Raw genomic sequence first — 26,552 nt, forward strand, 5'->3', positions numbered from 1 at the left:
AAAAAAAAAAAAAAATGGAAGACATGGCCGTCTTATTCACTCGGTAGTACTGCACTGTTCAGATGATGCCACAGCCTCCTCCATGTTCTGTGCTGCCATCTGCTTCATCCACTGGCTTGCAATGCTCACTTCGCACAGGTGAAGCAAACTCTGCTCACTTCTTTCCTCACTGCTTTATGATTGGTCTTTTTTTTTTTTTTTTTTTTTGTCATCCTCTTCCTTACCTTTCAGAGATTTATTGCCTCTAGACATATCCGTCCATGTTCACTTCCTTCTGGCAATTTGCTTTGCATTTTCACTGCATTTACTTTGTCAGTGATGATGAACCTTCTGTGTTTTTTAACAATTTTGTCGTTTCCTTCTTCCAGTTTTTCTCTGAGTGAAGATATTGATCACCTTACGAATGCATCTGAAGAATTTACCATTGTATCCTCTTTTGCATTCTAGAATCCAGTTTCAAGCTGCTTACCGATTTTCATACCTATTACTGTCCTTTCAATGTAGTTTCATTGCATTTTTATTGTCCCTCAGATGGGTAATGAGAAGACCTTTATTGAACATATTTATTCCGCCTACCTATTATTCTTGTTATTATTTTATTAATCAAGAAATACTCATCAGTATTATCAGGCAGCCCAAGTGTTTGTTGAACATCATATTTACTTCATGATCAGCCTCTTTTTCTCTGCCACTGAAGAGTACTTCCAGTTCATCACACAATTTCACATATGCCTCACTTGGTACAAATAGTTGCATCATTACTGTCTCAGAACGAATAAAGATGGTAGCCAGCAGGACCTACTACAATTTTCTTTAAACTAAAAGGTTTCGTGCTAACAAGCTACCGACGAGATAGGAACGAATTCAGTTGTCATTAAGCACTCATAGGTAGCAAACATACTCACCAAAACTGAAAGGTCACATCCATTGCTGACTGATTTATCTGACTTACATCCTGGCGCATAAAAAACATAAAAGAACATTATTATGAAAGGAAAGTGGATTTAATACATATATAAAAAATTCATTGTACAGTTTATTGATGAAGATACTCTACTGCATATATGTTTGAATTGTTATATGCATAAAACTGAAGGTCAGTACTGGTCTCAATGGTGTTCCTCGCCACGGTTGTACACCTTGACAATGGTGTAGCCGTAGTTACTGAGCTCGTCGAGGATTCGCTTGTCGTCAACATGGCGATCAAGTGGGAAACCATGGGGGCGGTTGTCTGGGTACTTTCCTTGGTAGCCATAGTGGTTGAACTGCGTGTTCTCGTGAAGGTTTTCCACAGCGGAGTCTGCCTTTCCATCAGTTATGACCACCGCAAGGACGAACTCCATTCCCTCCTCGTTACCCTTAGGGATGAGGAACCTGTTAGGTAGACCCAGGGCACTCTCGAACTCCTCGAGGTGAAGTTCACCTCCACCGGAGAGGGCGGACTCAGTCTTTTCCATCAGGGACTTGAAGCTGGGCACATCAGGGACGGTCACTGCAGAGTCCTTCGATGAACGAACGAGGTGGTTGGTACCTGGCTGGACTGTGGGGTCGGGGTATTATAATCATTAGATAAATTATCCATATGTAGATTTATGGCAAAGGGAAATAATATGACTATAATACATAACATTACCTCATCAAGATTCCCTAATGATCATGATTCCCCAATCATAATTGCACTTTTAATGTTGAACATAATTTTTATGCAAGAATACACTGAGTCCAACTTACGCATCACCCAGTACTTGTCGAGCTCAATCGCATTCCAGAAGCCATCATTGATGCCATAGAGGATTCCATTGTCATCCCTGCGAACCCAGCAAAAGATACGCACTGTGCCGAGAACTGGCTCGCCGTTGTTGTTAGTGACGTCAATTTTGAAGGAGAAGTCCTTGTGGTTCAGACGTGGGATGTAGGTGGAGATGTCAACGTCAGCGACTTCAGGGGTGTCATCAACAGCATTGATGAGACTGTACTCAAAGTCCTCAAAGTAGGTCTCCAGTTCGCCATCAATGCTAATGCTGTCAACGGCAACTCCGGTGAATTCAATATCCTCCTTGGTGTAAGCCGGAAGGCTGTGTTTGTGTTCCTTAAAGATGTTATCCATGTACTTGTGAAGACGGAAGAAAGCTGGGTCACGAGTGGCCGTCTCGAAGTGTTCCAGGACACCGGGAGGAAGATCATATTTCCCATGTGGGTCTCCCTGGCGACCCAACATTACGTGGGCAGTGTTGTGGAGGGCACCGTAGTACTCAGAGTTGGGGCTGTACGTGGACGACTCGATGACGTCACCAAGAATTTCGATACCATGGGAGTCCCTGATGTTGATGTTGCTTCCATCTCGAGCAGTAATGAAGCCGTGGGCAATGGCGTCACGGATGCGACTCTCCCACATAAGCATGTCACGAACTCTGGCCACACCGTCCACATCGTCGAAGTGGATGTTGTCGGGGCGGGAGGGAAGTAGCCACCGTATTTGTACATGGTGTGGGGAGCAAAACCCTCATGAATGACGTCATCCCAGTGCAGTTCCTCAACGGGCTGTAGATGGTTGGAGAGACGCTCAGCATCGAAGCGGACAGTGAGCTGATGGTGAACCCAGAAGAAGTTCTCACCCTTGCGGTCCAGGTGCCAGTTCTCACGTTCGTCGATCCACCAGAAGGGGAACTCCAAGTGCCAGAACACGTGGTGAGTGTTCATGCCAATGTCCTCTCCGAAGTAGGCCACACGCTGTTCGGGGTTCTTCTTACTTCCAGTGAATTTGGACTTAATCCTTGCAGGTGTCTGTGTCATCTTGGCCTTGTAAGCTTCCTGAATGACCTCGCTGTTGGTGAACAAGTGGGGAGTCACCTCATAGAGAGGAGGTAGGACGAGATGTTCACTGATGTGAGCGTGAATGACGGCAGCGTACATGGCGTACACGAACTGTCCCTCGTTCATGCGCTTACGGAAGTAAGCAGCATTACCGACAAAGGTGTTCCAGTCACTTGCATATTCAATGGCGTCATAGAGCATGAGAGCCTCTTTCCTCTGGCGATCGTTGAAGAGGGAGAACCAATGCTTCCGTTCCAAAAGACGCCCGTCATTGAGCTCCTTCATCAGCAGTTTGGCGGAGACTCCACCGTCATCGTAATGAGCACTGGGGCCCAGTGGGTCCCAGGAATCCTCGAGGTCCTTCAGGTGTGGGTCATGAACCTCCTCGTAGACCTTGTATAGCAGGTAGTTGACATCATGCTGCATCTGAGCCTGCGAGGCACCTGTTGCAAATATTACGTTCTTAGCTACATGACGAGTTAAAGACAATGAAGAAAGGATAACTGGCATGTCACTGACCATGATCTACTGTGCACGGGTTGATCATACTGATGACTTCTATTTGAATCTCTGGTACGAGAATTATAAAAATGGAATGTTGTTGGAATGTGTATGTACTGAAGCCTGTTAATAATTCTTTGGTTCAGCTGTATATCCGAGGGTGTGATTACCAATGACAAACAAATGAATATCAGCCCAGTACAGAGGTTATCCGACACTGTCTACAGGGATTCTGAAGTTGTGATAAATTATCATAAACGGTCCAACTTTTGGTGTTCTATGGCGTAAAGGATGGGAATCATATTATCACAATTATCATTATAACGTTCTTTCCCATTTTCGCACGGGCTAAGGAATCCTAGAGTAAGGGTGCTTCATTTCTTTGAGGACTTGATATGGAAATTACAGTAGCTATTTATAAATTATCTTTTAGGTTGGAACGCCCACTATTTTCTCACTTGAAGTAGAGCTGCCTTCGGGTAGTTTTACACTGAGAACCAAATGGTTTCCTGTATCCCAGAAAATATTTATTACGTTGGATGGTAACCATATAGCCAAACAGACGCCTGATGGTCAGTGGGTTGAGGCGGTCCAACAAGATATAACCTATTAGGGCATACATTTGAGGGAAGGTTCGGTGTTATTGTTCTCATGAGGGAGAACAATTGGTCACGCTCGCCTTAAATGTCGGGACTAAGTAGCCCAGCCTCAGGGTCTTACGCTGCTGATGGGAGAATAAGGATAGCCTATATGTTAGAGAGCAGATGGTCAGGTTGGAACCACACCTTGGTAAATCTAACCCCTTCAGGATGGTGACGTCTTTCTTTCTGTCACCGATATTAGTGGCGACAGTATTGTATTTGTTCAGTTTTTTTTTTTTTCATTCCTCTTTACGCTTGCAAAGTGAATGTCATTTCTTCACCAATTTCCTTTAAAGTTGGTGCACTTCGTTCTTAGGCAATCAAACCAAATATTCCTTTGTTCATTTCTATCCATTTAGGTATTTTAAAGTGTTTTATGGGTTTATATATGAAATAATATAAATACAGGAAATGGGGCAACACTACTTCGTAGATTATACAAGCTTCTTATTAAGAGGCCTTAACTGATAGGAGGAAAGCAAAGATTTTTAAAACCTGACATTAATTTTTGATGGAGTCCATCATGGATGTCCTTGAGAATAGTGGCAATCTGTACTCTACAAGCTTATCCTTGCTACTATTAAGCCAATCTACTACGCCCACGAATGTTCTCGAACAAAGAAGAATTATTGAAAGCTACTATTAAGTCTTCCACTTGAAAGGAGTTAGCATCAGTGGATGTGAAGCTGTCGGCTCGTTAGCGCCAAGGTTGGAATCCTTTGGTGGGCAGCTCGTGTCATTGGACTCATGTGTTTATCCTCCTTTTGTGGGCTGGTAGGTAAAATGACTAACTTGGGTTACATCTCGTGGAGGTATTTGTGGTGATTTGGATGATGCATCGGTCTTGTATCCCATGATATTGGGTGAATAACCCGTCTCACACTTCGAGGCCTATGTTACCTAGATGAGCACTGCCGCTGGGCGCCCCATGGTTTCTGGCTTTACATTTACCTTTTAGTTTCATTTAAAAAAATAAATTATCATCGAAGCCGAATATACTGTACATATGCAATAATGGGAAGATGTTACGGAGAAAAATATTACTTTTGATTTTGAGAAATGAATTATCAGTCCACTGGTACTGAATATTCTCGGAAGAATAACCCACCGAAAAGATATTATAGATGTGTCTGAATGTGTGTGTGTGTGTGTGTGTGTGTGTGTGTGTGTGTGTGTGTGTGTGTGTGTGTGTGTGTGTGTGTGTGTGTGTGTGTGTGTGTGTGTGTGTGTGTGTGTGTGTTGAGGGAAGAGCATATTTGGTGCTTTAGTGCTAAGGACACGTATAGTATAAGTTACACACGCAGTCATTTTCAGTTAATGCTAGATTCAGTTCATGGTCAGTGAATATCATTTTCCTTAAAAATTATAACCTGAAACGTATTACATTAACACTACTGTATAGGTAGGATGATCTTTTTCAGGCTCCTGTGACTCTCTCAGCTAAAATATAATCCCATGGCGTTTGCTATTACTGAGTGCTTAAATTGTCCCGACCATTAGAAACAATAAAATTCTGAATCATGCCACTTTAGCTGACACTTGACGAGTTACTTCGGGGCAGCAAAAGCCTCAGTAAAATCTTAAGTACACTCGGGGATTAGCAAATTTGGAAATAATAAATTCTTTGTTATGAAAAGTCTTAGCATCTGATTCTAGGTGATGCTGGAGGTCTTGTAGTACCATGTTCTTGGCAATTCATATTGCATATGACACCTTAACATTGTCTTACATGCTGCTAATGTTCCGTTAACCCGTTGACTGCGCTGACGTTCATTATAGCTCATTCGTTCTTCCTTCAGATGATTTGATTAATCTTATGTGAGATTAATTGTTCAAAAAGTGTCTCCTGATTTTAAAACTACATTTCTGAGCAGCTAGAAGTTTAAAACATGTGACGTCAGCGGATTGAAGATGCTGCAAGTGACACAGATTGAATGAGCAGCATAAAAGAGGACTGTTAAGGTGGACGTGAGGGAAAAAAACAGACTAGGGAGTGGGGTATCGATCCCTTGAAGCAAACGCTATTGTTTTTACTTTAACATAAGCGTGAAATTGGCGTCCTTTCATTCTGAATGCTGAGATGTAGTAACACATCAATACAAGGATATGATGCATGTCTGGAGAAGGTGCCTTGCACAGAATGTAGAGTTGTAATGATCTTTTTCTGCCACTGAGGTAGGGAAAATAATCTGGCAAGGGACGAAAACTTTTGCCAAATTAAAGTGAAAACATAGTATAAATTATGGTCCTTGTTCTTACCAGCTCCATCGGACTGATAGCCAGCTGTGTCCTCCAGCCCGATGCTCGGCCATGCAGTGGCTGTGGCCAGGAGAACACATAACACCAGGACCTTCATGGCGGCGATGGTGACGGCTCAGCTCCTATGTCCACCTTATATACCCGACGCACAGCCTGACTTTTGACTCTCATCCCTGATAACGCAGTATTACAAGCGACTACAGTATCTATTTTTTGCTTGCCTTTCCTGTTCGTGTTGTTGGGTGCTTGAGATAAGTGGCTTGGGTCCGTTTCTCAAGGTTCTTCATTAACTGCCACAAAATCAAATCTCCATAACAGTATGGTATTACATGTATCATTTGGATATATCGTATTGTATGTGTTATTCATTCTTGCATTGTAGTAAAAGTGTCTGTTGGCTGTATGAGTGAAGGAAAAGTTATAAACAAACGATCTCACACGGAGATTTAGGGCGAAAAATATATGAACACTGGTCCTGGTGGAGGATTGGTTCCGTCGTCCCGATTTCAAACACATCAACTATTGCGTTCTGCCTTTCCAGCCTGTTTTTTTGTTTGTTTGTTTCAATGAAGATAATTGCCAGCTCGTGTAGTGGTTATGACGCCCTAATCTTATACGGTGAATGCCTTCGATGTATTTTGCTTGCCTAACATGCTTGTTGTTTTCTTTTATTTGAGATTAATGTTTGGTGGTGTATTCGCTATACCGTCCCTATGTTTTATGGTGCATGCCTACCACATTTTCTGCTTTTATTTCTTGGGCTTTTCTTTTGACTGAGATAATAGTTTGGAGGTGTAGTGGCTAGAACGCCCTTCGACTTTCTTTGCTTGCTGTTCCTGCTCATGCTCTGGTGTAATCGGACCGGTGTGAATTTCCTTTGTCGATAATGTTGGATCTTCTTTTTCTTCCCATACTTTGTCTACACTTGCTAACGCAAAAAGATGACAATCAGGTGTGGGTGAATTTTAGTACCAGAATGGCAGTAAAATCTGAACTTAAGAAATTCATACTGAGTGACTCGGCACATCATCAGTATTATCATTATTATCATCCTCATCATTTCGACTGTGATATGTATATACATATTTATATACGGCCTTAATGACCAGGGGCTTTGATCCCAATGGTTGATAGGCCAAGAAAAAAAAAAACGACTGTGGTTCTTTACTCACTCGAACAACATTTCACACACACACACACACACACACACACACACATATACTGTATATATATATATATATATATATATATATATATATATATATATATATATATATATATATATATTGTACTGCACTGATGACAGAAATGATTAATAATTATTTCAAAAGATGACTATAATAATCTTCAGGTGAAGTCAGTCAGAGGACTGGGAAATCAAATGTGATTTATATAATCTTTAGGGCAATAATACAGATAATACAGAATTTAATATCTAAGAGTGTGAGACAGTCATGTCTGGCAATAGACATTAAACCAAGAAAACAATGCACTGGTGTTTGAAAGAAAGAAAATTGGGCACTAAATTTTCTAGTTACAGTAGAAGTAATAGGACATCCAAGTAATAACTTGGCGCTGTACAAATTAGCATGTAATTTGTATAGAAGTACAGAAGTTATGGAAGCAATTTTTTTTATTCATTTAATGAGACAGCGTCTTCTTTTAAATTTAATTATTGTTGGCAAATTTGACAACATTGTCCAGCACAGAGATTTTTTTAAAAAGATGGCCTCGACTTAGCTTTCAACCATTTCACTTTAAGAATCTCCCCTGAGATGAATGAAATCGTATGAAATTAGCAAGAACAAAGAATGCGTCATCAAATCAGTGAGGAAAAGAAATAAGGAGAGAGCTCCTTATGCCTACAGTTCACCGTGTTCACGTATTGAAGAAGCCTGAGATAACAACAACAGCAACAACATAGATACAGTGAAAGTAGCAGTCATCAGGCAATCACAAAAGATCGATAATGAGATAAATATACAGAAAAACAGCCGTGTCATAGTAAAGACAATAAGAGAGACAAAAAATAGCAGTCTGTCACATATTATTTACAGGGGGAAAAGTGTGGCTTGATGTGCTAATTTGAGGCAGGCAGGTGCTTGTACGCCTCTTCAAAAAGCTGTCGGTCTCGCCTTGAAATATGTGGAGTAACAAAAACATTTGGGTATGACTGTAAAGTGTAAAGTCTCGTATGCGTATACACATGAACTCAGATCTTTGTCTTTGTTCGTTTGCATATGAGGCTTTTTAAAATTTGGTAGGTTTAGCACCCAAAAATGGACAATATCCCAAAATGGACAATGGGAGAAGCTTGTGCTCTTATCAAGTATTTGCAAATAAAGGGTATGACTCCCAAGGAAATCCATAAAGACAAGGTCAGCACGTCTAGTGAGGACTCTCTTTGTTATTAAACCACACACACACACACACACACACACACACACACACACACACACACACACACACACACACACACACACACACACACACACACACACACACACACACACACACACACACACACACACACACACACACACACACACACACACACACACACACACACACACACACACACACACACACACACACACACACACACACACACACACACACACACACACACACACACACACACACACACACACACACACACACACACACACACACACACACACACACACACACACACACACACACACACACACACACACACACACACACACACACACACACACACACACACACACACACACACACACACACACACACACACACACACACACACACACACACACACACACACACACACACACACACACACACACACACACACACACACACACACACACACACACACACACACACACACACACACACACACACACACACACACACACACACACACACACACACACACACACACACACACACACACACACACACAAAGCTGGTTGCTGATTTCAAGTGGGGAAGGGGGAACAATTTAGTTGAGTCACTGTTGGGGTGCACAAAATCATCGACCACTGAGAATCAAGTGGACGGCATTCACTGCATGATTTTGAGACTTTTGCCCGTGCAATAGATAGCTGACACCATGGGTATTCGGTGTCGGCTCAGTGCACACTGTTTTGAGCATTTTTGGTGTGAGCATGCAGTCTGCAAGATGGGTGCCCAGAAGGTTGACACCAGAGTAGAAGCTGACAAGATTGAAGACTTCAAGGACAGTTTTGACCCATTTCAAAGCTGATGCGGCCAATTTCATCCGGAAATTAGTGATCCAGGATGGATTCACTACTTTGAACCTGAGTCAAAGAATCAATACAAGCACCGGAAACACTTCGATTCTCCACCTCTCAAAAAATTCAAGTAAATGGAATCTCCTGGGAAGACGATAGTCTCAGTGTTTTGGGGTTATGAGAGAGTTTTCATGATTGACTACTTGCAAAAGGCTCATATCATTAATGGGGACTGTTATGCACCCGAACTCGACAGTTTAAAGAATCAATCAAAGAGTTAAGGAGGGGAAATCTGCGAGCGGGTGTGCTCTTGCTCTAAGACATTGCTCTTCCCAAACACGGCACAGGTGGCACTGGTTGAGTCAGGCAACTGTGGGTCTGAACTGTTGCCTCATACTTCTTATCCGAACTGGCTCCGTCTGACTTCTACCTGTTTCTCAAACTGAAATCACACCACCATGGTCACCGTTTTCGAAGTGATGAAGTCATCCATGCTGTTGAGTGTACTTGCAGACTCATGATGCGGCTTTCTTCGGCGACGGCATGGCTCTGCTTGAACGTCGGTGGACCAAGTGCATTGAAATTAGGGAAGATTATGTTGACGAGTGACAAAGAAACAATAATTCTTCGGCGATGGTCTTTGGATGAGGCCGCGAACTTTTTGACGGACCCACGTATCTACGTTGAAGACGGGGTGCGGATGAAGTGAATGAAGCATGTGTAGGGGGGGAGAGGGATGTGAAGGTGTAGGGACGTGAAGAGATGTAGGGGAGTGTAGGAGTGTGGGGAATGCAGGAGGGAGTAAGCGGGTGGCTGAACCTTCGTGACGTGAGTAGTGTATGGCGTATGGGTCTCGGAGTGAAACAAGCAGGCGGACACACACACACACACACACACACACACACACACACACACACACACACACACACACACACACACACACACACACACACACACACACACACACACACACACACACACACACACACACACACACACACACACACACACACACACATCAGTGTCGTATTTATCAATTTAATCATACCGTACTACCTCTAGATAGTATTATTCACTATTAAACTTTTCGAATCACAGGGGTGAGAGAGAGAGAGAGAGAGAGAGAGAGAGAGAGAGAGAGAGAGAGAGAGAGAGAGAGAGAGAGATTTCATATACTGTAATTACTTGAACTTTACTACAGGTTCTTCTCAGTTACTTGAAATCACCTGGTAGCAGGGCCGGCGGTCATCCGGACTGAAAGTGTTAATGGCAGCAATTAGGCCACCGGCAGCTGCAGCTGGCTGCACGCAAGGCTGGATAAGTCGATTACGATAAGTGAGTGACTGGCAGTGAGTAGGGCCAGTCCGATATTCCTTTCGGTTTAGCATCATGATTTCAGTGACGTTTTTATTGGGTTGTTATTCGTAAGTATTTTCATTACCTCCGATTCTAAGCATACCCTTAACAGCTCATTCTCTAAAGCCCAGCAGTCCTCTTACGTACCACACACCTTCACTCACCAAAACTTTGACACTAGCACCCACCCACAGAGGACTGGGCGCTAATGCCAAATAAATTCAGCATCCAGAAGACGTCTTGCAGTGAAGGGATAAATGAAACAAATCTTCTAAGGTAAATAAGAGAGTCTGAAGGTTGTCAGAACAATAAGACAAAGACTTCTTTGGGGAATGAGGGACCCCGATTCTGCAGCATCATAATATTTCCACAGACATCGCTTCCTAGGAGGGTTCAGAGGCCAAGTTGAAGGTTAGGTAAAGGATTGTTGAGTCAGTGACCGAAAGAGCTCGATGGACTAGAAGGATCAGATGTCAGAAAAAGATTAAATATGTTACAACTCTCTCCAAGATTGTCAAGAATGTAAGTAGGCTACTGCATATGCTGCTTTAGTTCATCAAGGTTGGAAAAATGTAGGCTTGGTCGCCAAGGGGATCAGTAAATGAAGGAGGGTATGCAAATACGATGGTGAACATTACACTCTCCCAAAACAGTGATGTTAGAGAATGCAGAACAATAATTTAGTTCTTTCAAATGTAGGATAGTTAAAAAAAATCTGAAAATCATTGTAGTTCGAGGAGAGGTGACCAGCAAAATTGTAACTAGGTATAGAAAATAGCCTCAGTGAGAGTGTAGAGACTTCACAAGATGAATGTTCATAAACGAGAAAGCAAGATACATTGCGCAGACATACACGCACTAACCACCCCTGGCATTGAAATGGTTATAGAAAGAGTTAGAGGTTAAACATTGGGACTGTTGTCAGTGGCCTCATGACTCAGCTGAGTCTCGCTGGGAAAACGAAGGTGAGGTTTGGAGGAGTTTGGAGGAAAAGTCATGATGCAAAAGCTGGTAGTCAGACATTAGCCTGAGGCATCGGAAGTAATCATCATCAGCAAAGGAAATTATGTGTCTGGCAATAGAGAGATAAACTCAATAGGTAAATTGGGTTGATTATGGAAATTCTTGAGTTCATCAACACCGGGAACTCGATGCTGTATTGATTGTTGCCTTTATATATTTGGAAAAAAAAAAAAACGAATTAGTGTTGTAGTGTCTCATATGCATGTAGTCTGACGTAACTGTTTAAGGAAGATGATTAGCAGACTATGCTGAACTGCTCTCAATAATACTGAAAGGTCATGAGGTGGTCTCGTACTCGGTTGCTTTTTTCTGACGGAAGTGGGCCACTCCAATGACTTTAAAGTCGTGTTTGCATGAACTTGTATGTGCTTTAAATATGAGGAATGAATGAATTATTTATTATTTGACAAAACGACTCTTCACTCAAACTACACATTGTCACCAACTGAGCTGAAATGGGTTAGGGATGTTCACCAGAATAGAACAAACGGCTCCCCACCACACACCCCATCAAAAAAAAAAAAAAAAAAAAAAAAAAAAAAGGAAGACATGGCCGTCTTATTCACTCGGTAGTACTGCACTGTTCAGATGATGCCACAGCCTCCTCCATGTTCTGTGCTGCCATCTGCTTCATCCACTGGCTTGCAATGCTCACTTCGCACAGGTGAAGCAAACTCTGCTCACTTCTTTCCTCACTGCTTTATGATTCGTCTTTTTTTTTTTTTTTTTTTTTTGTCATCCTCTTCCTTACCTTTCAGAGATTTATTGCCTCTAGACATATCCGTCCATGTTCACTTCCTTCTGGCAATTTGCTTTGCATTTTCACTGCATTTACTTTGTCAGTGAGAATGAACCTTCTGTGTTTTTTAACAATTTTGTCGTTTCCTTCTTCCAGTTTTTCTCTGAGTGAAGATATTGATCACCTTACGAATGCATCTGAAGAATTTACCATTGTATCCCCTTTTGCATTCTAGAATCCATTTTCAAGCTGCTTACCGATTTTCATACCTATTTCTGTCCTTTCAATGTAGTTTCATTGCATTTTTATTGTCCCCTCAGATGGGTAATGAGAAGACCTTTATTGAACATATTTATTCCGCCTACCTATTATTCTTGTTATTATTTTATTAATCAAGAAATATTCCTCATTATTATCAGGCAGCCCAAGTGTTTGTTGAACATTATCTACTTCATGATCAGCCTCTTTTTCCCTGCCACTGAAGAGTACTTCCAGTTCATCACACAATTTCACATATGCCTCACTTGGCACAAATAGTTGCATCATTACTGTCTCAGATCGTATAAAGATGGTAGTCAGCAGGACCTATTAAAATTCTCTTTAAACTAAAAAGGTTTAATGCTAACAAGGTACCGACGAGATAGGAACGAATTCAGTTGTCATTAAGCACTCATAGGTAGCAAACATACTCACCAAAACTGAAAGGTCACATCCATTGCTGACTGATTTATCTGACTTACATCCTGGCGCACAAAAAACATAACAGAACATTTTGATGAAAGGAAAGTGGATTTCATACATCTATACTCCATTCATTGAACAGTTTATTGATGAAGATACTCTACTGCATATATGTTTGAATTGTTATATGCATAATACTGAAGGTCAGTACTGGTCTCAATGGTTGTGCTCGCCATGGTTGTACACCTTGACAATGGTGTAGCCGTAGTTGCTGAGCTCGTCGAGGATTCGCTTGTCGTCAACATGGCGATCAAGTGGGAAGCCATGGGGGCGGTTGTCTGGGTACTTTCCTTGGTAGCCATAGTGGTTGAATTGGGTGTTCTCGTGAAGGTTATCCACAGCGGAGTCAGCCTTTCCGTCAGTTACGACCACCGCAAGGACGAACTCCATTCCCTCCTCGTTACCCTTAGGGATGAGGAACCTGTTAGGCAGACCCAGGGCACTCTCGAAGTCCTCGAGGTGAAGTTCACCTCCACCGGAGAGGGCGGACTCAGTCTTTTCCATCAGGGACTTGAAGCTGGGCACATCAGGGACGGTCACTGCAGAGTCCTTCGATGAACGCACGAGGTGGTTGGTACCTGGCTGGACTGTGGGGTTGGGGTATTATAATCATTAGATAAATTATCCATATGTAGATTTATGGCAAAGGGAAATAATATGACTATTATACATAACATTACCTCATCATGATTCCCTAATCATCATGATTCCCTAATCATAATTGCACTTTTAATGTTGAATATAATATTTATGCAAGAATACAAAGAGTCCAACTTACGCATCACCCAGTACTTGTCGAGCTCAATCGCATTCCAGAAGCCATCATTGATGTCATAGGGGATTCCATTGTCATCCCTGCGAGCCCAGCAAAAGATACGCACTGTGCCGAGAACTGGCTCGCCATTGTTGTTGGTGACGTCAATTTTGAAGGAGAAGTCCTTGTGGTTCAGACGTGGGATGTAGGTGGAGATGTCAACGTCAGCGACTTCAGGGGTGTCATCAACAGCATTGATGAGACTGTACTCAAAGTCCTCAAAGTAGGTCTCCAGTTCGCCATCAATGCTAATGCTGTCAACAGCAACACCGGTGAATTCAATATCCTCCTTGGTGTAAGCCGGAAGGCTGTGTTTGTGTTCCTTAAAGATGTTATCCATGTACTTGTGAAGACGGAAGAAAGCCGGGTCACGAGTGGCCGTCTCAAAATGTTCCAGGACGCCGGGAGGAAGATCATATTTCCCATGTGGGTCTCCCTGGCGACCCAACATTACATGGGCAGTGTTGTGGAGGGCACCGTAGTACTCAGAGTTGGGGCTGTATGCGGACGACTCGATGACGTCACCAAGAATTTCGATACCATGGGAGTCTCTAATGTTGATGTTGCTTCCATCTCGAGCAGTGATGAAGCCGTGGGCAATGGCGTCACGGATGCGACTCTCCCACATAAGCATGTCACGAACTCTGGCCACACCGTCCACATCGTCGAAGTGGATGTTGTCGGGGCGGGAGGGGAAGTAGCCACCGTATTTGTACATGGTGTGGGGAGCAAAACCCTCATGAATGACGTCATCCCAGTGCAGTTCCTCAACGGGCTGTAGATGGTTGGAGAGACGCTCAGCATCGAAGCGGACAGTGAGCTGATGGTGAACCCAGAAGAAGTTCTCACCCTTGCGGTCCAGGTGCCAGTTCTCACGCTCGTCGATCCACCAGAAGGGGAACTCCAAGTGCCAGAACACGTGGTGAGTGTTCATGCCAACGTCCTCTCCGAAGTAGGCCACACGCTGTTCAGGGTTCTTCTTACTTCCAGTGAATTTGGACTTAATCCTTGCAGGTGTCTGTGTCATCTTGGCCTTGTAAGCTTCCTGAATGACCTCGCTGTTGGTGAACAAGTGGGGAGTCACCTCATAGAGAGGAGGTAGGACGAGATGTTCACTGATGTGAGCGTGAATTACGGCGGCGTACATGGCGTACACGAACTGTCCCTCGTTCATGCGCTTTCGGAAGTAAGCAGCATTACCGACAAAGGTGTTCCAGTCACTTGCGTATTCAATGGCGTCATAGAGCATGAGAGCCTCTTTCCTCTGGCGATCGTTGAAGAGGGAGAACCAATGTTTCCGCTCCAAAAGACGCCCGTCATTGAGCTCCTTCATCAGCAGTTTGGCGGAGACTCCACCATCATCGTAATGAGCACTGGGGCCCAGTGGGTCCCAGGAATCTTCGAGGTCCTTCAAGTGTGGGTCATGAACCTCCTCGTAGACCTTGTATAGCAGGTAGTTGACATCATGCTGCATCTGAGCCTGCGAGGCACCTGTTGCAAATATTACGTTCTTAGCTACATGACGAGTTAAAGATAATGAAGAAAGCATAACTGGCATGTCACTGACCATGATCTATTGTGCACGGGTTGATCATACTGATGACTTCTATTTGAATCTCTGGTACGAGAATTATAAAAATGGAATGTTGTTGGTATGTGTATGTACTGAAGCCTGTTCATAATTCTTTGGTTCTGTTGCATATCCGAGGGTGTGATTACCAATGACAAACAAATGAATATCAGCCCAGTACAGAGGTCATCCGACACAGTTTACAGGGATTCTGAAGTTGTGGTAAATTATCAAATTCAGTCCAATTTTTGGTGATCTATGGAGTAAAGGATGGGAATCATATTATCACAATTATCATTATAACGTTCTTTCCTATCTTCACACGGGCTAAAGAATCCTAGAGTAAGGGTGCTTCATATCTTTGAGGACTTGATATGGAAATTACAGTAGCTATATATAAAACGTCTCGTAGGCTGGAACGCCCATTATTATCTCACTTGATGTTGAGCTGCCTTCTGGTAGGTTTACACTGAGAAGCCAAATGGTTTCCTGTATCCCAGAAAATATTTATTACGTTGGATGGTAACCATATAGCCAAACAGACGCCTGGTGGTCAGTGGGTTAAGGCGCTCCAACAAGATATAACCTATTAGGGCATACATCGGAGGGAAGGTTCGGTGTTATTGTTCTCATGAGGGAGAACAATTGGTCACGCTCTCCTTAAATGTCGGGACTAAGTAGCCCAGCCTCAGGGTCTTACGCTGCTGATGGGAGAATAAGGATAGCCTATATGTAAGAGAGCAGATGGTCAGGTTGGAACCACACCTTGGAAAATCTAACCCCTTCAGGATCGTGACGTCTTTCTCTCTGTCACCGATATTAGTGGCGACAGTATTGTATTTGTTCAGGTTTTTTGTTTGATTCCTCTTAACGCTTGATAAGTGAATGTCATTTCTTCACTAGTTCACTTTAAAGTTGGTGCACTTCGTTCTTAGGGAAACAAAATATTCCTTTCTTCATTTCTTTCTGTTTAGGTATTTTAAAGTGTTTTGTGGGTTTATATATGAAATAATACAAATACAGGAAATGGAGTAACACTGCTTCATAGATTATACAAGCTTCTTATTAAAAGGCCTTAACTGATAGGAGGAAAGCAAAAATTTTTAAAACTTTACATTAAATTTTGATGGAGTTCATCATGCATTTCCTTGAGAATAGTGGCAGTCTGTACTCTAGCAGCTTATTCTTGCTACTATTAGGCGAATCAACTACGCCCAAGAATGTTCTCGAGCAAAGAAGAATTATTGAAAGCTACCATTAAGTCTTCCACTTGAAAGGAGTTAGAATCAGTGGATGTGAAGCTGTCGGCTCGTTAGCGCCAAGGTTGGAATCCTTTGGTGGGCAGCTCGTGTCATTGGTCTCATGTGTTTATCCTCCTTTTGTGGGCTGGTAGGTAAAATGACTAACTTGGGTTACATCTCGTGGAGGTAATTGTGGTGATTTGGATGATGCATCGGTCTTGTATCCCATGATACTGGGTGAATAACCCGTCTCACGCTTCCAGGCCTATGTTACCTAGATGAGCACTGCCGCTGGGCGCCCCATGGTTTCTGACTTTACATTTACCTTTTAGTATCAGTAAAAAAAAAAAAAATCATCGAAGCCGAATATACTGTACATATGCAATAATGGGAAGATGTTACGGAGAAAAATATTACTTATGATTTTGAGAAATGAGTTATCAGTGCACTGGTACTGAATATTCTCGGAAGAATAACCCAACGAAAAGATATTATAGAGGTGTCTGAATGTGTGTGTGTGTGTGTGTGTGTGTGTGTGTGTGTGTGTGTGTGTGTGTGTGTGTGTGTGTGTGTGTGTGTGTGTGTGTGTGTGTGCGTGTGTGTGTGTGTGTGTGTGTGTGTTGAGGGAAGAGCATATTTGGTGCTTTAGTGCTTAGGACACGTATAGTATAAGTTACACACGCAGTCATTTTCAGTTTATGCTAGATTCAGTTCGTAGTCAGTGAATATCCTTTTCCTTTATAATTATAACCTGAAACGTATTACATAAACACTATAGGTAGTATGATCTTTTTCAGACTCCTGTGACTCTCTCAGCTAAAATATAATCCCATGGCGTTTGCTATTACTGGGTACTTAAGTTGTCCCGGTCATTAGAAACAATAATATTCTGAATCATGCCACTGTAGCTGACACTTGACGAGTTACTTCGGGGCAGCAAAAGCCTCAGTAAATCCTTAAGTACACTCAGCGATCAGCAAATTAGGAAATAATAAATTCTTTGTTATGAAAAGTCTTAGCATCTGATTCTAGGTGACGCAGGAGGTCTTGTAGTACCATGTTCTGACAATTCATCTTGCATATGACACCTTAACATTGTCTTACATGCTGCTAATGTTCCGTTAACCCCTTGACTGTGTTTACGTTCTTTATAGCTCATTCGTTCTACCTTCAGATGATCTGATTAATCTTATATGAGATTAATTGTTCAAAAAGTGTCTCCTGATTTTAAAACTACATTTCTGAGCAGCTAGAAGTTTAAAACATGTGACGTCAGCGGATTGAAGATGCTGCAAGTGACACAGATTGGATGAGCAGCATAAAAGAGGATTGTTAAGGTGGACGTGAGGGAAAAAAACAGACTAGGGAGTGGGGTATCGATCCCTTGAAGCAAACGCTATTATTTTTACTTTAACATAGCGTGAAGTTGGCGTCCCTTCATTCTGAATGCTGAGATGTAGTAACACATCAATACAAGGATATGATGCATGTCTGGAGAAGGTGCCTTGGAGAGAATGTAGAGTTGTAATAATCTTTATCTGCCACTGAGGTAGGTGAAATAATCTGGAAAGGGACGAAAACTTTTGCCAAAGTAAACTGAAAAAAGAGTATAAAATTATGGTCCTTGTTCTTACCAGCTCCATCGGACTGATAGCCAGCTGTGTCGTCCAGCCCGAAGCTCGGCCATGCAGTGGCCGTGGCCAGGAGAGCACACAACACCAGGACCTTCATGGCGGCGATGGTGACGGCTCAGCACCTCTGTCCGCCTTATATACCCGACGCACAGCCTGACCTTTGACTCTCAACCCTGATAACGTACTCTTACAAGCGACTACAGTATCTCTATTTTTTGCTTGCCTTTCCTGTTCGTGTTGTTGGGTGCTTGAGATAAGTGGCTGGGGTCCATTTCACAAGGCTCTTCATTAACTGCCACAAAATCAAATCTCCTTAACAGTATGGTATTACATGTATCATTTCGATATACTGTATTTTTTTGTGTTATTCATTCTTGCATTGTTGCAAAACTGTCTGTTGGCTGTATGAGTGAAGGAAAAGTTATAAACAAACGATCTCACACGGAGATTTAGGGCAAAAAATTTATGAACACTGGTCCTGGTGGAAGATTGGTTCCGTCGTCCCGATTTCGAACACGACATCGACTATTGGTTTCTGCCTTTCCAGCTTGTTTTTTTGTTTGTTTGTTTCAATGAAGATAATTGCCAGCTCGTGTAGTGGTTATGACGCCCTAATCTTATACGGTGAATGCCTTCGATTTATTTTGCATGCCAAACCTGCTTGTTGTTTTCTTTTATTTGAGATTAATGTTTGGTGGTGTAGTGGCTATACCGTCCATATATGGTACATGTCTACCACATTTTCCGCTTTCATTTCCTTGGGCTTTTCTTTTGACTGAGATAATAGTTTGGAGGTGTAGTGGCTAGAACGCCCTTCGACTTTCATTGCTTGCTGTTCCTGCTCATGCTCTGGTGTAATCGGACCGGCGTTAATTTCCTTTATCGATAATGTTGGATCTTCTTTTATTTCCCATACTTTGTCTACACTGGCTAACGCTAAACGATGACAATCAGGTGTGGGTGAATTTTAGTACCAGAAGAGCAGTAAAATCTGAACTTAAGAAATTCATACTGACTCGGCACATCATCAGTATTATCACTATTATCATCCTCATCATTTCGACTGTGATATGTATACACATATTTATATACGGCCTTAATGACCAGGGGCTTTGATCCCAATGGTTGATAGGCCAAGAAAAAAAACGACTGTGGTTCTTTACTCACTCGAACAACATTTCATATATATATATATATATATATATATATATATATATATATATATATATATATATATATATATATATATATATATATATATATTCTAATGCACTGATGACACAAATGATTAATCATTATTTCTAAAGATGACTATAATAATCTTCAGGTGAAGTCAGTCAGAGGACTGGGAAATCAAATGTGATTTATATAATCTTTTGGACAATAATACAGAAAATACAGAAATTAATATCTAAGATTGTGAGAGAGTCATGTCTGGCAATAGACTTTAAACCAAGAAAACAATGCATTGGTGTTTGAAATAAAGAAAATGGGGGCACTAAACTTTCAAGCTACATTAGAAGTAACAGGACATCCAAGGAATACCTTGGCGCTGTACAAATTAACATAGAGTTTTATTGTATAAAAGTATAGAAGTTATGGAAGCAATTTTTTATTCATTTAATGACAGCGTCCTTTAAGTTTAATTCTTGTTCGCCAATTTGACAACGTTCTCCAGCACAGAGATATTTCATAATAGATGGCCTAGACTTAGCTTTCATTAACCATTTTACAATAAGAACTTCCCCTGAGCTGAATGAAATCGTCTGAAATTAGAAAGAACAAAGAATGCGTCATCAAATCAATGGGAAAAGAGATATTTTCGTCTGCTCACAATTAAAGTGCTTGCTTCAGGTCATCTAGGTAGATACATCTACAGACTCTCAGCTGGTATGAAAAATTTTCCATCAGTAGTATAAGTGGCACGCACTAAACGACGTACTCATGAATCCAGTGTTTAAACAACTCCATCCCAATGGTAGGTAAAGGTGGCGGCAGATGCCAGGAGGCGGTCAACAGCTGTTATCATCTCTGTAACATAGATCTTTCAGCCTGTGGCGGATTAGTTACCCATTAACCTGGGTTACAAAGCAACACAATTATCCAGTTTTTCTTTTCCTGAATTGTAGAACACTGTTTAGATGTAGTAAAAATAAAATAATGAATTATTATTATCGCTTAAAATGTTAGACAAAAGAGTAGATTGATTATTTACCTCTTCAGTTCAATGACGCATTTCTGTATCCTGTTCTTGCTACCACCAGATGATTTTGTTCGGCTTAGGACACACCTTCAGCAGTGAAGAGATTATGAAGGACATATTCAACTTCCACATTTATAAAAGTCTGAAGAAAGCTAAATATAATCATCTGGTGGTACCCATAATAAATATAAAACACGTCATCGTACTGAAGTAATTGAAGCATCTTATCATGACTGCGTGCAACAAAGGTCACCGCCATCGTATAATATTTTAAAATTATGTAATGAAGACACAATGGTGCTTGAGTGGGACTCATTAAGGTGGTGGTATTGCCCGGATATATAAACGTCCCTCAGGTGCTTTCCTATCCCTCAAAAGGAAGATGGTGAACTGCAGGAGAGAGCTCCTTATGCCTACAGTTCACCGTGTTCACGTATTGAAGAAGCCTGAGATCACAACAACAACAACAACATAGATACAGTGAAAGTAGCAGTCATCAGGCAAGCACAAAAGATCGATAATGAGATAAATATACAGAAAAACAGCCGTGTCATAGTAAAGACAATAAGAGAGACAAAAAATTAGCAGTCTGTCACATATTATTTACAGGGGGGAAAAGTGTGCCTTGATGTGCTAATTTGAGGCAGGCAGGTGCTTGTACGCCTCTTCAAAAAGCTGTCGGTCTCGCCTTGAAATATGTGGAGTAACAAAAACATTTGGGTATGACTGTAAAGTGTAAAGTCTCGTATGCGTATACACATGAACTCAGATCTTTGTCTTTGTTCGTTTGCATATGAGGCTTTTTAAAATTTGGTAGGTTTAGCACCCAAAAATGGACAATATCCCAAAATGGACAATGGGAGAAGCTTGTGCTCTTATCAAGTATTTGCAAATAAAGGGTATGACCCCCAAGGAAATCCATAAAGACAAGGTCAGCACGTCTAGTGAGGACTCTCTTTGTTATTAAACCACACACACACACACACACACACACACACACACACACACACACACACACACACACACACACACACACACACACACACACACACACACACACACACACACACACACACACACACACACACACACACACACACACACACACACACACACACACACACACACACACACACACACACACACACACACACACACACACACACACACACACACACACACACACACACACACACACACACACACACACACACACACACACACACACACACACACACACACACACACACACACACACACACACACACACACACACACACACACACACACACACACACACACACACACACACACACACACACACACACACACACACACACACACACACACACACACACACACACACACACACACACACACACACACACACACACACACACACACACACACACACACACACACACACACACACACACACACACACACACACACACACACACACACACACACACACACACACACACACACACACACACACACACACACACACACACACACACACACACACACACACACACACACACACACACACACACACACACACACACACACACACACACACACACACACACACACACACACACACACACACACACACACACACACACACACACACACACACACACACACACACACACACACACACACACACACACACACACACACACACACAAAGCTGGTTGCTGATTTCAAGTGGGGAAGGGGGAACAATTTAGTTGAGTCACTGTTGGGGTGCACAAAATCATCGACCACTGAGAATCAAGTGGACAGCATTCACTGCATGATTTTGAGACTTTTGCCTGTGCAATAGATAGCTGACACCATGGGTATTCGGTGTCGGCTCAGTGCACACTGTTTCGAGCATTTTTGGTGTGAGCATGCAGTCTGCAAGATGGGTGCCCAGAAGGTTGACACCAGAGTAGAAGCTGACAAGATTGAAGACTTCAAGGACAGTTTTGACCCATTTCAAAGCTGATGCGGCCAATTTCATCCGGAAATTAGTGATCCAGGATGGATTCACTACTTTGAACCTGAGTCAAAGAATCAATACAAGCACCGGAAACACTTCGATTCTCCACCTCCCAAAAAATTCAAGTAAATGGAATCTCCTGGAAAGATGATGGTCTCAGTGTTTTGGGGCTATGAGAGAGTTTTCATGATTGACTACTTGCAAAAGGCTCATATCATTAATGGGGACTGTTATGCACCCGAACTCGACAGTTTAAAGAATCAAACAAAGAGTTAAGGAGGGGAAATCTGAGAGCGGGTGTGCTCTTGCTCTAAGACATTGCCCTTCCCAAACACGGCACAGGTGGCACTGGTTGAGTCAGGCAACTGTGGGTCTGAACTGTTGCCTCATACTTCTTATCCGAACTGGCTCCGTCTGACTTCTACCTGTTTCTCAAACTGAAATCACACCACCATGGTCACCGTTTTCGAAGTGATGAAGTCATCCATGCTGTTGAGTGTACTTGCAGACTCATGATGCGGCTTTCTTCGGCGACGGCATGGCTCTGCTTGAACGTCGGTGGACCAAGTGCATTGAAATTAGGGAAGATTATGTTGACGAGTGATAAAGAAACAATAATTCTTCGGCGATGGTCTTTGGATGAGGCCGCGAACTTTTTGACGGACCCACGTATCTACGTTGAAGACGGGGTGCGGATGAAGTGAATGAAGCATGTGTAGGGGGGGAGAGGGATGTGAAGGTGTAGGGACGTGAAGAGATGTAGGGGAGTGTAGGAGTGTGGGGAATGCAGGAGGGAGTAAGCGGGTGGCTGAACCTTCGTGACGTGAGTAGTGTATGGCGTATGGGTCTCGGAGTGAAACAAGCAGGCGGACACACACACACACACACACACACACTCACGGACGCACACGCGCGCACACACACACACACACACACACACACACACACACACACACATGCACACACACATCAGTGTCGTATTTATCAATTTAATCATACCGTACTACCTCTAGATAGTATTATTCACTATTAAACTTTTCGAATCACAGGGGTGAGAGAGAGAGAGAGAGAGAGAGAGAGAGAGAGAGAGAGAGAGAGAGAGAGAGAGAGAGAGAGAGAGAGAGAGAGAGAGAGAGAGAGATTTCATATGCAGTAATTACTTGAACTTTACTACAGGTTCTTCTCAGTTACTTGAAATCACCTGGTAGCAGGCCCGGCGGTCATCCGGACTGAAAGTGTTAATGGCAGCAATTAGGCCACCGGCAGCTGCAGCTGGCTGCACGCAAGGCTGGATAAGTCGATTACGATAAGTGAGTGACTGGCAGTGAGTAGGGCCAGTCCGATATTCCTTTCGTTTTAGCATCATGATTTCAGTGACGTTTTTATTGGGTTGTTATTCGTAAGTATTTTCATTACCTCCGATTCTAAGCATACCCTTAACAGCTCATTCTCTAAAGCCCAGCAGTCCTCTTACGTACCACACACCTTCACTCACCAAAACTTTGACACTAGCACCCACCCACAGAGGACTGGGCGCTAATGCCAAATAAATTCAGCATCCAGAAGACGTCTTGCAGTGAAGGGATAAATGAAACAAATCTTCTAAGGTAAATAAGAGAGTCTGAAGGTTGTCAGAACAATAAGACAAAGACTTCTTTGGGGAATGAGGGACCCCGATTCTGCAACATCATAATATTTCCACAGACATCGCTTCCTAGGAGGGTTCAGAGGCCAAGTTGAAGGTTAGGTAAAGGATTGTTGAGTCAGTGACCGAAAGAGCTCGATGGACTAGAAGGATCAGATGTCAGAAAAAGATTAAATATGTTACAACTCTCTCCAAGATTGTCAAGAACGTAAGTAGGCTACTGCATATGCTGCTTTAGTTCATCAAGGTTGGAAAAATGTAGGCTTGGTCGCCAAGGGAATCAGTAAATGAAGGAGGGTATGCAAATACGATGGTGAACATTACACTCTCCCAAAACAGTGATGTTAGAGAATGCAGAACAATAATTTAGTTCTTTCAAATGTAGGATAGTTAAAAAAAAATCTGAAAATCATTGTAGTTCGAGGAGAGGTGACCAGCAAAATTGTAACTAGGTATAGAAAATAGCCTCAGTGAGAGTGTAGAGACTTCACAAGATGAATGTTCATAAACGAGAAAGCAAGATACATAGCGCAGACATACACGCACTAACCACCCCTGGCATTGAAATGGTTATAGAAAGAGTTAGAGGTTAAACACTTGGGACTGTTGTCAGTGGCCTCATGACTCAGCTGAGTCTCGCTGGGAAAACGAAGGTGAGGTTTGGAGGAGTTTGGAGGAAGTCATGAATGATGCAAAAGCTAGTGTCTCATATGCATGTACTCTGACGTAACTGTTTAAGGAAGATGATTAGCAGACTATGCTGAACTGCTCTCAATAATACTGAAAGGTCATGAGGTGGTCTCGTACTCGGTTGCTTTTTTCTGACGGAAGTGGGCCACTCCAATGACTTTAAAGTCGTGTTTGCATGAACTTGTATGTGCTTTAAATATGAGGAATGAATGAATTATTTATTATTTGACAAAACGACTCTTCACTCAAACTACACATTGTCACCAACTGAGCTGAAATGGGTTAGGGATGTTCACCAGAATAGAACAAACGGCTCCCCTCCACACACCCCATCAAAAAAAAAAAAAAAAAAAAAGGAAAACATGGCCCTCTTATTCACTCGGTAGTACTGCACTGTTCAGATGATGCCACAGCCTCCTCCATGTTCTGTGCTGCCATCTGCTTCATCCACTGGCTTGCAATGCTCACTTCGCACAGGTGAAGCAAACTCTGCTCACTTCTTTCCTCACTGCTTTATGATTCGTCTTTTTTTTTTTTTTTTTTTTTTGTCATCCTATTCCTTACCTTTCAGAGATTTATTGCCTCTAGACATATCCGTCCATGTTCACTTCCTTCTGGCAATTTGCTTTGCATTTTCACTGCATTTACTTTGTCAGTGAGAATGAACCTTCTGTGTTTTTTAACAATTTTGTAGTTTCCTTCTTCCAGTTTTTCTCTGAGTGAAGATATTGATCACCTTACGAATGCATCTGAAGAATTTACCATTGTATCCCCTTTTGCATTCTAGAATCCATTTTCAAGCTGCTTACCGATTTTCATACCTATTTCTGTCCTTTCAATGTAGTTTCATTGCATTTTTATTGTCCTCTCAGATGGGTAATGAGAAGACCTTTATTGAACATATTTATTCCGCCTACCTATTATTCTTGTTACTATTTTATTAATCAAGAAATATTCCTCATTATTATCAGGCAGCCCAAGTGTTTGTTGAACATTATCTACTTCATGATCAGCCTCTTTTTCCCTGCCACTGAAGAGTACTTCCAGTTCATCACACAATTTCACATATGCCTCACTTGGCACAAATAGTTGCATCATTACTGTCTCAGATCGAATAAAGATGGTAGCCAGCAGGACCTATTACAATTCTCTTTAAACTTAAAAGGTTTAATGCTAACAAGGTACCGACGAGATAGGAACGAATTCAGTTGTCATTAAGCACTCATAGGTAGCAAACATACTCACCAAAACTGAAAGGTCACATCCATTGCTGACTGATTTATCTGACTTACATCCTGGCGCACAAAAAACATAACAGAACATTTTGATGAAAGGAAAGTGGATTTCATACATCTATACTCCATTCATTGAACAGTTTATTGATGAAGATACTCTACTGCATATATGTTTGAATTGTTATATGCATAATACTGATGGTCAGTACTGGTC

At 42.2% G+C, this 26,552-nt stretch overlaps 1 protein-coding gene and 1 pseudogene across 1 annotated transcript; both read right to left on the reverse strand.

Moving 5' to 3' along the window:
• Positions 1-1,109: 1,109 nt before the first annotated feature.
• Positions 1,110-6,315, reverse strand: LOC145416238 (hemocyanin subunit-like; annotated as a pseudogene).
• A 7,157-nt stretch (positions 6,316-13,472) lies between these two features.
• Positions 13,473-18,675, reverse strand: LOC145416246 (hemocyanin subunit-like). Its single transcript, XM_080285251.1, has 3 exons — positions 18,576-18,675; positions 14,095-15,621; positions 13,473-13,903 (listed from the first exon to the last, which is right to left on the reverse strand). The coding sequence occupies exons 1-3, from the start codon at positions 18,670-18,672 to the stop codon at positions 13,473-13,475; spliced, it is 2,055 nt and encodes a 684-aa protein (XP_080141377.1). The 5' UTR covers positions 18,673-18,675.
• Positions 18,676-26,552: the final 7,877 nt, after the last annotated feature.

The sequence above is a fragment of the Coenobita brevimanus genome, chromosome 13 (assembly GCF_032717465.1).
Source record: "Coenobita brevimanus isolate Jiangsu-jjx chromosome 13, ASM3271746v2, whole genome shotgun sequence".
Taxonomy (NCBI): domain Eukaryota; kingdom Metazoa; phylum Arthropoda; class Malacostraca; order Decapoda; family Coenobitidae; genus Coenobita; species Coenobita brevimanus.

Bases quoted from the DNA above. Each gene is read 5' to 3' on its own strand.
- LOC145416246 (XM_080285251.1), bottom strand. From the start codon at position 18,672: ATGAAGGTCCTGGTGTTGTGTGCTCTCCTGGCCACGGCCACTGCATGG. The intron at 15,622-18,575 runs GTAAGAACAAGG...TATTTGCAACAG, and splicing joins CTATCAGTCCGATGGAGCTG to GTGCCTCGCAGGCTCAGATG. The intron at 13,904-14,094 runs GTAAGTTGGACT...CCAACCCCACAG, and splicing joins CGACAAGTACTGGGTGATGC to TCCAGCCAGGTACCAACCAC.